Source organism: Synchiropus splendidus, chromosome 15 (genome assembly GCF_027744825.2).
Source record: "Synchiropus splendidus isolate RoL2022-P1 chromosome 15, RoL_Sspl_1.0, whole genome shotgun sequence".
Taxonomy (NCBI): domain Eukaryota; kingdom Metazoa; phylum Chordata; class Actinopteri; order Syngnathiformes; family Callionymidae; genus Synchiropus; species Synchiropus splendidus.
Window position 1 is genome coordinate 13,725,582 of NC_071348.1, and position 15,292 is coordinate 13,740,873.

The window sequence follows — 15,292 nt, forward strand, 5'->3', positions numbered from 1 at the left end:
TTGCATTAAATCATGCTAAATTTTAACTTCATGTGATCCAGGTCATGCGAAGTTTGGATCACCCTGATCAGGTCTACCTTGAATCCACCATGATGATGCTCCTTAGATGCAGTGTTTGTAGACTGCAGCTGACTCTCAGTGCAGTGGGCTGAGCAGAGCTTCTGCTGCACATCATCTTTAGGACCCACTAATGCGATTGGATCCATTACAGTACAGTAGAACTATTGTAGATCAGCGGTTATTATGAGTCTGATGGAGTGAGCACATGTCCAGTCTGTTGGCCTTCATCATGCACTTAGTCAACACTCTACTCGTACTCATCAAAAATGTGATCCACAGGTGGAGGAGAGCCACTTTCTTTTACACATTATCCACTGACTTCCGCTTGTGTGTTGTGGTGTTGAGCGGCAGAGTGGATGTTAACAGGAGGCATTTAACGGTGCACAGAGGGTTACTGGAAAAGAGAGGATACAGGAGGCTTGGCATGTGAAGAAATGCCTTTTTTAAGTCTGAAAAATGATCTAAAAATGTGTCAGACCTCCTTCATTTGATACAAGAAACGGCATTCGGGACAAGGCATGTACCCCTCCATACGGTGTACAGTGTGGACACACTGAATATGATACTAACTACGAGTTTGGTCCAATGAAAGCATTTCAGTTCTTGTTTTATTTTGAAAAAAATGTCTAGTTTCTTTTGCTGTAAATGTGTGTGTCTACATGAGTAATGGATTCGGTTTCAGTCTTGGTCTCTGTATGCTCCGGTCTCATTCATTTGGAAGTGGCTTCCTCTATGAGACTCTTGAATTGTCCGACAGTACTGTGATAGATGGTCATCAAATCTCTAGGCCTTTTTCAGAATCAATGCACAGAAGTTAGTTCAAGGTTGTGGCCTTTCAGTGCAGATCTGTGTGGTCAAAGCTTTCAGATTCTTGTGTCCATTAGGTGAAGAACAGGCTTTGATGGCAACATGAGGACTGTGAGTGGCCGAGAGAATGCTGTGTGACTGTTGTGTCAATGTTGTTTTTTGAAGGAAAAACGTGAAAAGTGGATGAAAATAAAGATATATATTTTATGATTTACATGTCAATAACATATGGATACACTGGCGGCAGAGATTAAATTATTATGAGACACATTTTTGATACAAAAGAGAGGATTATTTGAAAAGAAACAATAGATCTGGAACAAAACATGGAACTACATGCAAGTGGAACAGTTCAACTGGATCAGTTTCATTCTGAACTATAATGAATACTGTAGTATATATATATATATATATATATATATATATATATATATATATATATATATATATATATATATATATATATATATATATATATATATATATATATATATATATATATATATATATATATATATATATATATATTAGGAATTGTATTGTATCAGCACGTATTCAGCTGCTTTGTTATGTCACAATCATTTGTGTTGTGTCAGTCCTCTATCATAGTACGAGTCCTCATCTTCATTCATTTTCTGTGAGAGGAAACCACTGTCTCCATGGATGGTTGTCCAAAGCTGGATTCACAACCTGCTCGCTGTGAGGCAGCTCCACCATGTTGCCTCCGTCTATCTGCTCACAGTGTCTGGTAGATGTCTGAGTTGGTGAACTCTTTTACTTTATTTTTATTTTTTGCATATTTCTTATGGACTTGTTCAGTTCAAAAAGATGCGATGCAAGTTTTCAGAGTGAAGAATGTGTCATGTAGAGATGCAATATTTTTAATGTGCTGTCCAATAAGAAAAACAAAAGCTACCTGGTGCAGTGTGTGTGTTTTCTCTTAATCTGGCTGCACTCTGTCTGCCTCCATCGCGTATTTCTTTACCATTTCTCACCATTAATGCACTCGGCTGAAAGAAAAGGGAAACAGGTAGACACAGCAACCGCCACTCCACTTCATTATTCCTTAATATATTCTGTTATGCACCTTTTTCTTCTTGTATTCTTTCCTCTGGAAGTCCGACGTGGGCTCGAGGGCACAAATGTGGGCTAACCTTTTCATTCAATGGAGCCATCATTCCTCCTCTCTGTCACTCTCTCCCGCTTTCTTTTCACTAAGCACTCCATCTTTCTCGGCTGCCCTCTAACCTCTGTCGGCAATATTAAGACTTTTGTGAAGGATATACAGTGCACCCAGACCACCATTCCTATTCCCTGTCAGGCCTCATGTCGCCCCCGGCTCTTTAGAGGCCCTTTTTCCAATTACTCTGCTTCACTGTATTTCACGTTTGTCTGGTCTTTTCCTCAATCCAGAGGCATTACATTACAATCAGGTCTTTTAATCATTGTTTCAATTATTGTGTTTGTGCAGACTAAATACAAGACTAGTCAAGGATTTATTCTGTGTTTTAGTTTGAGGAATACTTGGGAATGTTGTGCATATATGAGTCTTTCTGTGTACTTGTATAGCCATCTTTCTGTGGACTAATTCTTGGAAACATACCTAATTCTGAGGACATTTTGCTTCCTGGGGACATTTATTTGTCAGACTCCACAAGTCCAAGACTCAATTTGAGGATGAAAATATAAAAATATATATATAAATATTATAATTGGGTTTCACTTTGGGTTGCCATTTGTTTTGGATGGTAAAGTTAAGGGTGAGAGGCAAAGCATTATGAGAGGTCCCCACAAACAGAGATTCAAACATGGGTGTGTGCATGTGCATGTGTTAGGGTTTGGCACTCGGAACACCCTTTAGTCAATTTCCAATGGCATAATTGTGTAAACCCCTCGCTCATATTTGTTATGGTCATGAAGCAAAGTGATCAACCTCTCCAAACTTCTTGCTCAATCTCCAACAGTCAGCTCATACGAATGCCATTTCACCAGTCATGGGGGGCAACTGACTCTTCCCCTCATGTCTTGCTTATGCCCCCTCACATCATCCACTGGGCTGAATTAAGAACCTGGAATTCTCAAATACACACAAAGATAGTTTTATTTTGATAGAAAGACTCACTGTGGTAAGGTGATTTCTTGTCCCTCCACCGTCATGCTCGAATGAGAGCAGCAACAAAGGTTGATGACATCATTCACGGATGCAGCAATGGAATTCCGAGGTCACAGAACAACAAGCCTTCCTTTTCATCACTGTCCCCCAAAGTTCCAACAGTGAAAAATTCAACCGGATCTCCTATCTTATTTCCCACAGCCAGGCAACCAGTGCACCTGTCCTTGGACAGTGTTTCAAGGAAACCTGTCCATATGCTAGTCAGTATGAGGCTTTGCTTGGTGAAGATGGTACACTATGTCTCTTCATCTCGTCCTGAAGACCCACTCTTCACACAAGTACTCCTTTATAACAAGGCCCTCCTTCTCATATTCCTTTGGGTCTGTTACACACATGTACACTTTACCTTTCACAGGTCAGCTTTCGTTGACCATCCTACCTCTGACGCCATTATCAGTGGATAATACTCTGAGCACACCTGGTCTTGAACCTGCATTGTCTGTCCAGTCTCCAAGAGTCTCTGTGATGTGTCCAAAAACAGCCCCTTGTCACTCATGTGGCTGTAAACTTTGAGCAAACAAACCATGTGAGGTAGAGTCGAGCTGCTGCAGCTTCAGGAATGCAGATGACATGACTGGAACTGGACGTTGTTACGATCCTGCGGTCGTGATGTCGCTCCCTTGATTTTGTATTCTGCAGTTAGTCTCATTCCAGTGATGCAAACAACTCTGTTTCCCCCGATGATACGGGATTGTTTTCTTCATGGGAGGCAGAGGAAGCGCACCTTACCTTTCAGAGCCTCTACTTTGCTTCCTTGATGTCTCTCTGCTTGCATAATCTCAGCATGCACTGACCTGTGATCAGGAAATATTTTAATCCCCAGTCGCACTATTCTTCTGCCGCACTCATCCGATTACTGGTGCTTATGACACAAACATAAGCCCATAATACTTGACTAATTCAGGTGGAATCATCTCATTATGTTGACTTGGATTTGTACTTGAATTAGACAGCTGCGCAGCGTTATAACACAGTCATTCATCCGCTGTCTGTTGTCTTCCTTTGGGTTTTACCTTGATGTCCTGTGATGAAAGACGCCTCTTAAAAAAATATACATGCATTCAAATATCTGGTGAAATCTTTTTCCATTTTCATTAATGGATCTTAAAATGTATACTCTTGTTATATTATGTTGCAGAGCATTATGGAATTTGAATTATTCCCAATAAAAAGTCAATCACAAAAGGGGCCCAAATTTGAAACAAGTTCTGATGTGGATAAATTATTCACTGTAAAGTCTATGACAAATGTTTTACTGTGGAATATGGCTTTAAAAATGGCAGTGCAAACTAGTGACCAGTGGCCATAACCCTGGGTAATGAGCTTCACATTCATTGGTGGAAATGTACAAAATTAAATATTGTATATCAATTAAAATAAGAAAAATGGAAGAAGGGGTTTGAATCCAACTTATGGCAGGTTTGGCTTGAACTTGGTTCCTCTCCTCCAAAGTCCAAAGCAGATGTATACGTCTGTGCTCTCAGTCTCATGAGTCAGAGTCTGTGGTGAGGGTGGTGACTTCTGTTTAGACCCAAATTTCCTGTTTAAGGAGTGTTAAATAAACATGTGCTTGCCTCTCACACCCCTACGCCAAAGCATCAGTCGGTGTGAGTGCTGGTTTTTATGTGCCCTGTTGTGGACTGCCAAGCTGTCCAGGGTGTCCCCTGCCTCTCACCCCGTGACGGATCGCAGCCCCTTTAAATATGCTTGCGTGTGAAGGTCTACTTCCGACTGAAATTGTCTGTGTTTGACCCATTCGCCCTGTGGCTGGCGCCCCAGTCCAACCCGACTCGGACCTGTCTTTTCCATTCCATCCTACGATCGCTGACACCTGTTCCGAGCGTTTATTTGGCATTTCAGGATCCATCCAATGAGAAGAACCGGCGCGTCTGGAGGCGGAGAGAAGAGGAGAGAAGTTGGAGGAGAGAGTGAGAGACAGATACGGAAGGACGGGGAGCGGAGCGGAGTGAGTGGAAGTCGGTGTGGTCAAATCACTGCTCTCCGCGCGATCCCCACCTGACGTCCAGCTTTATGATGCTTCTCGTTTGGACACGGAGCCACAGGTTGACCGTTTCCCTCCGCTCGTCATGGATTATTCGCTCCCAACAAGCGCCCATGGCCACTGACGGAACCGTCGATCGATCCCGGATCACTGACGAAGAGACAAACTGATCGCAAATCACACGGACGGAGGCGACATCTGCGCGAGGCGAAACCTGTGGATGAAACCTGTATGATCGGAGGGCGAGCGGATGATGGCTGTGACAACATGAAAAAGAAAAAGTGTGCTGCTCTTTTTTTAAATCAAATCCAGTGATAGAAGACACTAATCTGGGGGACAGAGAGCAGAGAGAAGGTAGGTGCCCACAGGGGGGTGTCGTGTTATGTCATGATGGGAAAAAAAGTAGGTTATAGTTTTTGGATTGTTCAAGTGCAGCCAGTTAACTCACTTGCTTTCAAATTGACTGACATGTGACTCTGATCCTGGAGGCTCCACGCAAATAGAATTTTCTCCGGTGTAAGGCTGAGGGATTGGCACCTCTTGGCCAACAGGAGCCTAACATAGTTAACATTTTATTGCATCTATTGCTGGAAGCACTGGGCGATATGAGAGAATCGAGGGGAGGAGAGGGGGAGGATGGGAGGGGGAGCCAAGACCGGCCAACTTACTCAAATGTGTCTCGAGGAATAACACGTTTGCCATTTTTCCTCACCCTGTTGCCTCTTTGTCAAGTCGCGCCATCCTCCAGTGACCCTTCTCGCTCCCTCTTTATTTGTATCAGCTTCCCTCTCAGCCTTTTTGCACCTCCAAATTCCATGGTGCAGTTTCACTCTCTGACCCTTCTTCCTGTGTGTTTGCAGACAGGTTTGCGGTCCAAGCCCTGACCATGGAGCCGCCCGCCTCTCTGAGCATGGCTCTGCTAGCAGGCAGCGAGGAAGAGGACCAGCGCTTCCTCCTTCCCTTGAGTGGTATATCCCTCCCGACCACCGCTGGAAACCAGCCAGGAGCAAACCACTCCAACCACATGGCAGGGTCAAGTCTGAACCGACTTAATGGAAGCAACCCATCTCCATCTCCTGCCACGCCTAACTTGCCTCCTGCATCGCTCCCTAAGTTACCCCTGTCTGCAGCTGGGATCCAGCCTCTGCCTCCGCCCATCCCCAATGCTTTGCATCCCACCAGCACGCCCCTCTCCTCCTGCCTGGGATCTCAGCACAGCCTGAGTGGCGAGAACTCACCAGTCTACAATGCCCTCTTCTACTCCTCTCATTCACCTTCTTTGGAGCGGGACAGAGAGCGTGACAGGGACCGAGAAAGAGGCTGCAAACACAGGCAGGCTAGTCCTCTGGTGCATCGGCGGGACAGCAACCCCTTTACAGAGATCGCAATGAGCTCTTGCAAATACACTGGTGGCGTTATGAAACCTTTAAGTCGCCTCAGCGCCTCCCGAAGAAACCTTATCGAATCAGACAGCAGCAGTGAAACCAAAGAGGCAAGTGTTTCGGCTGTGAGCGCGGCAGCGGCTGCTGGAGTTCAGCGTGAGGTTCCTCTCACTTCCTTAGTGGCCCAGTCTTCGACAAATCAGCCTCCGATACAGAGTCCTCCAGAGATTGTTATTTCGTCCAAAGAAGACTCGCCGTACCCCAGAGCAGGATATGACATCACAGATTCCACATCAAACCAGATGTCTATCTACCACCAAAACCATGCGCTTGTGGAGAGCAGGCGGGCTCAGTCTGGAAGGGGCAGCAGTCAAGGGGTGGGGTCGGTGGGCACCGGGACCAGGGGAAGCACCTCCAAAGCCCCAAAACGGAAGAACCAAAACATTGGCTATAAACTGGGCCATCGGAGGGCTCTGTTCGAGAAGAGGAAAAGGCTAAGCGACTACGCCCTTATCTTCGGAATGTTTGGCATCGTTGTCATGGTGATCGAAACTGAGCTGTCATGGGGCGTGTACACCAAGGTGAGAAGGATTTCGTTATTCATGTTCGTTGCTTAAATGTGAAGTTGGCATCTGCCTTGAGAAAGGGAGTAGCCTGTCCTACTTGCATGACTGAAGAACCTCGCACCTGGCAAGATCACTCCAGTTTGGTTGAGCTATTTCCTGAAGTTGGTTGGGTGGTGGCTCTTCACACAAATACCTGGGTGAATACTTTGAGAAGCGACATCATGTGAGGAGTAAAAACAAACGTCTGTCAATGATAGATTAAAGGCTGAGCGCTCTCTTCGGTGCTAGCCGATGCAGCAGATGTTCTGGAGGTGTTCCACCGGAGGGCGCCCCAACATGCACTCAGTCAAATCCTTAATAATGCAATGAGCAACGTGGCCCTGATCAGGAGTCAGGGCTGAAAGTCCAGACATATTTGTGACCTAACATCATTTGTAAATGGTTTAATGGACGTATGGTGTATGGCACACAGCCAAACACACTGGAAACAAGGAGTATTTTAATGCTAATTCGGGAGCATGAGCGCAAGACATAAGCAGCTATTTACCTTGATGCAATAGTCTCGCCAGCGTTGCAATACGAAGCAGGAAGAGGTGAGTTTTTCTTTTGCTGAATAGGCAAAGCTTTGGTGTGTTACATTAGAGCAGCCCTCTATTGATCTCATAGGGAAGACAGTCAGTCACTCCAACAGAGTGTTTAAGGAGTGTAGGGAGTGTAATGGTGAAAAAGTGGGTTAAACCAACAACTAAGATGCAAATCCAAGCAAGCTCATTCGAGGATTTGATCATATTAAGGTGATTAAAATGGAGGCACGTGTCGCTGATGATGAAGTCAGTCATGCTGTAGCACTGCCAAACACAGATATGGTCTTCCTGAGCTCAGATCAGATGTCAGAGCGGCCGCTCTCTCGCTGTTTTGTCTCTGTGGCGTGTAGCATCTGAGGCTGAGGAACCAGACTTGATGTTTACCACAATACCCTCCACCGCTTCAGGCTCAGATTGATCCTCACACAGTTGGTCAGCACTATAGACACAGACTGATGCCGGCAGGTCTGTAAGTATTTGATAGATTCAGCACTTCCCTCTCAACGGATCTGTGAGAAATGTAGGAGTTTTAATGGGATGTTCCGTAGATTAAAATGCATCGTGTAGGATGTAGCTTGGACTTGTAAAGAACCTCGCCTTGTCACTTATAGTCTAATGGAAAGCTTTTTTTTTCTTCTCATAATGCACTTTAGAAACAGTTTTCAAGTCCAAACCCGTATTGCCACCTAAAAGTTGGATAAGTGAGTCTTACACTGAAAGCATTACTGAATTACTGTGGTTGGATTGGCACTCACGTCCATTATATTGAAGTCCAAATAAAGAAAAAAAGAGAATTTGCTAAGTGTCTTTGATGTGCTGGAGTAAGAGGAATGGTGTTCTGGGAGAAAGGAAGCGTTGACCCTGGGTGTCACTGCTCTCCAGCCGGCACATGGTTGGAGGGTTGAGCTGTGACCAGGCTTGACAGTGGCTGCTTCTGGGTGATGTAATGCAACATTGCAGAGGACACGAGGGCAGATTATCAGGGGGCCTTGGATCTCATTTGTCTTTGTAATTCAGCGTATAATAAGATGAATCGCTCCCTGGCAGCTGTTGGTGGTTTACTCTTTTGTCTGATTCGCGTACCTTTGCTGGAGAGGAGAAACTTCTGCCCTCGACTGAACCTTCACTTTAGCTCGACGTATTCCTTATTCAACATCTAAAATGGATCATGCCTCTGAAATGATGCTTCGCCACCACCAGCTGTCCTGAATTCTCTTTTTGAAAGTCATCGTTTTTATTTCTTGAATGGAACTTCATGTCATTTCTCTTTTTAGGAGATGGTCAACCATAATCCTCCCTTTCTCTGTCTTCTCTCCGATGCAGTCCAAGCCCGCCTCTTTATCTGCGTTCCTTTCTTTCATTCCACACTTTCTCTCTGCCCGTCTGCTCCTCGGCTCTTCCAGTGGGTGTCAAACTGGGGGAGTGTGATCGGAAGAGAGAAGCAGCTGGGCGAGAAATGAAAGGCTGTAGAGGGAGACGGAAAAAAGCAAAGCGATAAAGAGACCGATTTAGGTTGTTGGCGTTCAAATCAGGTAGCGTGGCCTGTCAATAATAATTGACACTTCGGAGGATCAGAACGCCGTCCTGATAAATCTGACCTCTTTAAGCAATGTGGTTCAGAGGAGGAGTTCAAAGTTCACCACAAACGGCATGTGGAGCCTCTCATTCTTTTGCCTGGCGGTTAAGTCGACAGAGCCAAATTCATTTTTTAAAGCTGCCAAGTGGTTCTTCTTTTGAACAAGTGCAGATTTGGTTGGACTCCAACAGACACAGGAGTTTCCACCAGACAGTTCAAGCCCTCACTTAGATAATTGAGGTGCAAGGAAGCCTGCTGGTTGTTGTGAGAAATAGGATGAGAAAGATCGCCCAAGATGGATGGGAGAGCTGCTCTTGATACTGTGTGGCAGTGGGATTTATTTTCTTCCCATTCGTTCATTCGCAGGCCTTCCGCTCTCACAAAGAGACTAAAGTGTTTCAACACCTCATCGAGAGCTGAAACCTGATGAGGAACGTGTACGAGGGAGTGGGAGTGCCTCAAATACTAAATATCTTTGGAGACAGTTGATATATGTTTCCAGCAAACGCTCGCACACTTTTGTCAGTAGGTCCAGCTGGTCTTCTTGGCTCCCAAAAATAGAGATGAATAATAAGGCTGGAATTAAAATGAGGGGGTATAACGCCGAGTGTTGGGGAGGATAACTGGAGTTAACACACAAGGACGTTTCTGAATGTTGTTTATTGGGTTTATCTCTAGCAGCAGCAGCAGCTTTCTGTGGGCCAAACATGTTTTATACTCCTCCAAGAACTGCTGTGCAAGGGTGTGTTTTGCAATAGCAGCGTCCATTTTGACTTGTTTGTCCAGCCAAAGATATATAAATTATAATACCAGCTGCTCTGAATTACTTTGACTTTTGGCTGTATCTTCTCAAATGGCACTTTAATTGCCTTCTTACTTGGCACCTGCTGTATTTAGATAAAATAATGTGTTAATCTCCTCCCACCTTACCTGATAAACACCTCTGGAGTCGCTATTAATGATGGGAAATATTCTGCTGCTCACGCTCCTCTCATGTCCGCATCAACAGCACTTTTAAAAGCAGCAGAGTCTGGACCAGAGATGTCCATTACAGACCAGTGCAAGTCAGCTGTGTCTCTCTGACCTCATCTGTTTAAATAGTTAATAAGTAATATACACTAAACGCATGGGAGTTGAGTTTAAAGAACTATGTTTGCATTCCAGTGACTACATTATTACAAATAAAATGTCGCCAGTAGCTGTCAAACTACTAGTTAAAGTCACAGATGATAGAGGAGACTCTGGTCCACACTGTATTTCATAATATAGAGCATTAATGTTAATTCTACTTAATTTTCATCCTGACCTGAAGAATATGTTTTGTTATTACTGCCATGCATTTGTGTCCGTCTCTAAATCATGGCATGTCCTGTTACGCTTCCCTTCCACTCTTTCACGTCATCATATTCCACCCTGCCTGCACTCTCTTCTTCGACTTATGATCTCTGTCTTGCCCTCTGTTCCAAATTTAACGTAACGTAGTGTTGAAGACAATGGTATTTACTTCTATGAAAACAGAATGAAAAGATGAGAGTAAAAATGCACAGTGCAAAAAAATTTGAATGCACTGCATTATTTTAGGTTATTACATATTAAAATAATATATTTTGCTCCAGAAAATATATATTCTCTTCCTCTTTTGTCCCAACTTGGAAGCTCTTTTGAAATGTTTTGGATTTCCAGTTTCTTATGACTTGCATTGCGCATAGTCATAATCACGTTTTTGAGTAATATTTTTTTTTCTGTCGTTGTGCCTTTGTTTAATAGTGTCTCTTAGGACTGTGTATTGGCGAGTATCATAAGGAGTGGTGATACAATATATTGTGATACTGTAAGATCAGCAATATATTGTAATAAGAGCCATCAGTTTAAGGGGGAACAAATCAAATAATGCACTTTTATGTGGTTTTACGTGCATGAAAACAAGTTTATTGTTCAAAACTAATTCCTGACCATTGTACAAAAAGAAAATGTCAGTATGAAACACATCGGAAATGCAGCAGCATAAGCATTGATATGGCCGACTTAGGACGTCTGGACAATATCATACAATTGCAAAAATATCGATACAACATCGCGCAATAACGTATGATGATATTTGAGCATATCGATATTAAAAAATAAAAGTAACTTACACTTGACTGTCTTTTCATTCCACCCTGACAGTAGAGGTGTAAAAGTAATGTCGCCATGTTAACAACTTTCTCTTCATCCCCCAAATCATTTATGGAATTAATTTAGTTTTTACGGCTCCCTGGCAGAAGCAGCTATTTAACAGAAGCTATTTCAAGAGTTTTGCGCCAGCCATCTGGCACGTGAAGCATCATGTAACCCCATGTTTACGACGGTAATTTTTCATAATAAACTGCCACAGGTTCTCCAATGGTGACCTGTGACCTTGACACCCTCAAATGTCAACAGCACAGAGCATGATAAAAATATTTTTATGGGATTCTATTATTGATTTTATTAGCAGTAGGTTAAAGAGGGAGGAGGTCCCGGTCTGACGTGTGTCTATGTGAGAATAACTGAGACCCTCGGACACCTGGGACCGGAGCTTTTGGCCTGTCAGTGTCGGATCAATAGATCATATCACAGAAGCAGCCGTTGCTCCTGGGGCTCTAACTCCACCTGCTGCGGTGGAACATGTCTGTTCCGAGGGAATGCAGGGCAGCTGTTAACGTTACCTGTCAATTGTCCGTATTGACAGCCCGACTGGGAGATGTTTAATGTGTGTGAGATGGAGAGAGAGTGATTGCTTCCATCGATGTGTGTTCCCACTCGGAGTCTGTCCCTCAGCACATCATCAATGATTTCACACATTAGCAGCATGACAGCTTGCCCTTCCTTTACATTTCATGCGAGTGTAAGTAGTCTCCGTCCTGCGATGTTGCTCCTCTCCAGGTGAGGCAAGCTGGCTGAGAGCCTTCTCCCAGCGGTGGGTGGAAATATGCCAGCCTTTACCCAAGGGGGCGATTGCCATCTCAGTAGGATTACAACATCTCAGCACCTCCGTCTCTCTGTCTCAGTCCCTCCGCTTCGCTGTCCATGACATTTCCTGGAGACATTTACAGGGAGACCTTTCAGGACCCTTCTTGCTGCCCCACTTTAAGTACCAGGGTTCTCCTCCGCCAACTGAACAAGGGGTTCAATTGGGAATTAAACTCACTGACTGTCGCCGGATTCTTAAGTCAGCCACCTTCCCTTCTCTTTCTCGTCTCTCTTCTTCCTGCTCCGCTCTACCTTCATCTTTCACATCTTCATGGAGACGTGAAGTCCCAAAGGTCTCACGCATAGCAGATGCTGATGTGCTCTTTTCTGTCAGACCTCTATAGCAACACAATCTGTGTCTGTGTGTTGGTACACATGGGTGTGACCCAACTTCCAGGAACATAAACGTTCTCATCACCGTGTTGTGCGCTCTTTCTCTCTGTGTGTGCGGGTGTGTGTTCCATATATAGCTATTCTTGTGGGAAACAATTCTTGGAAACACACTGACTTGTGAGGACATGTCGTAAACCTCAGTTTGAGGATGAATACTTTAAAATAACTGGGTCATTCTAATTTAATTTAAGCTTGGTTCAGAGTCCTGGTTAAGGCGAGCCATTTGTTTTGGATGGTTATGTTTAGGGGGAGAGGCTGGGGAAAGCATTATTATAGAGGTTTTTTTTCTGGTTGGATGACAGTCCTGCCCCTCTCTGGTCCCCTGGAGACAGGTGGCAGGATGGTACAACTGTGACAGAGACGCCCGAGGCGAACTCTTTACAACACGCACACCCACACGTGCGCACACTCCTTTATGTAATGCATGGAACCTGTGTCTTATCACTGGACTGTTAGTGGCCTACTTCTTCTTCTTCAGGAGTGCAGTTATAGTGAAAATGTGGAGTGTTTTGACACACATGTCAAACTATTGACCTGCAGGCCACACATAGTACATTACATCATCCATTATTAATGCCCAGGAAAGTACTCCTGACTACACCCTCAAGCCACATACAGCACTGCAACAGTTCCAACTCTCTCTCTCTGGAACATTGAACAATTTTGGGAAGGATTTTATTAAATGTTCTGTTGCTGTTTATACATCATCTCTTTCTTACCAGCGTGCTCCAAATCACACTCCTCAGCCTCTCTGGTGAGGTCTACTCTAAGGTGCTGGAGAGGAGGATCAGATCAATAGTTGAACCTCGGATCCAAGGGGAACAATGCGGGTTCCGTCCTGGCCGTGGTACGGACAAACTCTCTCAACAGTTCTTGGGGTGCCTGGGAGTATGACCTGACAGTCTACATGTGTTTAGTGGACTTGGAGAAGGCGTATGACCAGGTGCCCGGGGACAATTTGTGCACCTCTAGGCCTTGGTTCTCAACCACAAAAGGAGGGTTTGCTCTCTCTGTGTGAGGAATGAGTTCCTGCTGCAAGTGGAGCACTTCATGACCGAAAGAATGAGATCCCAGATACAAACAAAATGACTTTTTTTTGACCAGTGGTGGGCGTCTTCCTTAGAGATGAGTTGAGGAGTTTCGTGACTTGGGAGAGACTGGGAGTAGAGCCGGTACTTCTCTGCATTGAGGGGAGTCTGTTTATGTGGTTCGGGCATCTCATGTGGATGCCCCCTGGACGCCTCCCTTTGGAGCTGTTTCAGGCACGGCCAGCTGGGAGGAGACCTAGGGGTGGACCCAGGAACAGGTGGAGGGATTATATCTCTACACTGGCCTGGGAGCGTCTCAGGCTCCCTCAGTCAGAGCTAGTGGATGTTGCCCAGGAGAAGGACCTTCTGAAGCTACCGCCCCCGCAACCCGGCAACGTATAAGTGGTTGAGGATGGATAGATGGAATAAACTATGGGACTATGCTGGAGAAACTAGTGAAAGCATATATTTATACAAAGACTGCCTTAAATGTTGTAAAAATTGTCAAAAGATTTTTGGCAACTCTCTTACTTGAGCAACAGCAGCTCCTGAAAGAAAACCCGTCTCCAGCAAGAATGTCTCCTGCTTCAAACGGCATGGGAATCTCACATGTTTTAGTTTCAGTGGTATCATTATTAGGATTAATAACGGCATTGTCACAAACAAGAACGTTCTTCTTTGCAAAAACAGCTTTCCTCACAAGACAAAGTTCAGTTATTGTACTCCGTGGTAATTCCTTTCCTCAGGGGTTAATTCATTTTGTTTATTACGCCTCTGAAAAACTGAGCATGAAAAGCGACTTCGTTGGAATAAAAGTGTCACATTTGTGAGGGGAAATTAAGCAGAATGATTTTCATACAAATAGGAATCCAGTAGCTTTGAAGCAGTAATGTTAATCTTATTCAACTCCCCTACCATGTGAATAGTGATTAACAAACTAATAATGAAAGTGGTGGAACAAGGCAAGTGAAGATCGGAATATTTTATTTTAAAAAATGATTAAAAAAAAAAGTCCACTGAACGATTAACTGATACGACTGCTGAGCTCTTAAAGGATCAATTTTTTGTTACTTAAATACAGTCCCAGATTAATCGTGTATAAACTTTTTTGCGCAGGAAACATTCCAGGTGCAGCACATTATACAATGTCATAACTAGGGATGCAACAAAATGAATGAATTCTTAGCGAAAAAACTGTGATTCATACTTTCCCCCGAATCGTGCAGGTCTACTACGCAGTCTGTATGACGTTTGTGGTTGTTATTTATGTTTTACAAAGTCACACTGTGTGTTTGAAGACTCCCTTGTGCCGTGCAGCATCATTGCAACAGTGTCAACTAAGTTCCGCTGTTTCACTGGACAATAGATTCTGCACTTACTGTCACGATTGCTAGCCTCTGTGCGGAGAAGAAGGAGGCAAGATGGCAGCCAGGTACACTCGCCAGGCAGCTGCAATGACTGGCGTCACTACCTCTTGCCAACATCAGCCCTTGTTCACTCTGTCATGATAACATTTCAATGACGCATCAATACAGCTAATGCTGCTACATCTCTACCAATCTGGTTTTGGCATCATGCTTGCACCTTCGCTTCTCTCTGGGCTTATTTGACATGTTCCTGATCGCCATGGAGACAGCCGACGGGTGAGTTTCCGGGGCTTTTCAACAGTGGAATCTCTATCCGCTTGTCATACTTTTCGTTGGGATGTTGTTGGGGCAAGCGTCAAATGG

At 44.3% G+C, this 15,292-nt stretch overlaps 1 protein-coding gene across 1 annotated transcript in view; it reads left to right on the forward strand.

Moving 5' to 3' along the window:
- The first annotated feature begins 4,861 nt into the window (after positions 1-4,861).
- Positions 4,862-15,292, forward strand: part of kcnn3 (potassium intermediate/small conductance calcium-activated channel, subfamily N, member 3) — a 77,476-nt gene continuing 67,045 nt past the window's right edge. Inside the window, exons 1-2 of the mRNA XM_053887573.1 lie at positions 4,862-5,396; positions 5,903-7,005. Of these exons, the coding sequence (XP_053743548.1) occupies positions 5,929-7,005 (1,077 nt within the window). The 5' untranslated portion in view covers positions 4,862-5,396; positions 5,903-5,928. The remainder of the gene's footprint in view (positions 5,397-5,902; positions 7,006-15,292) is intronic.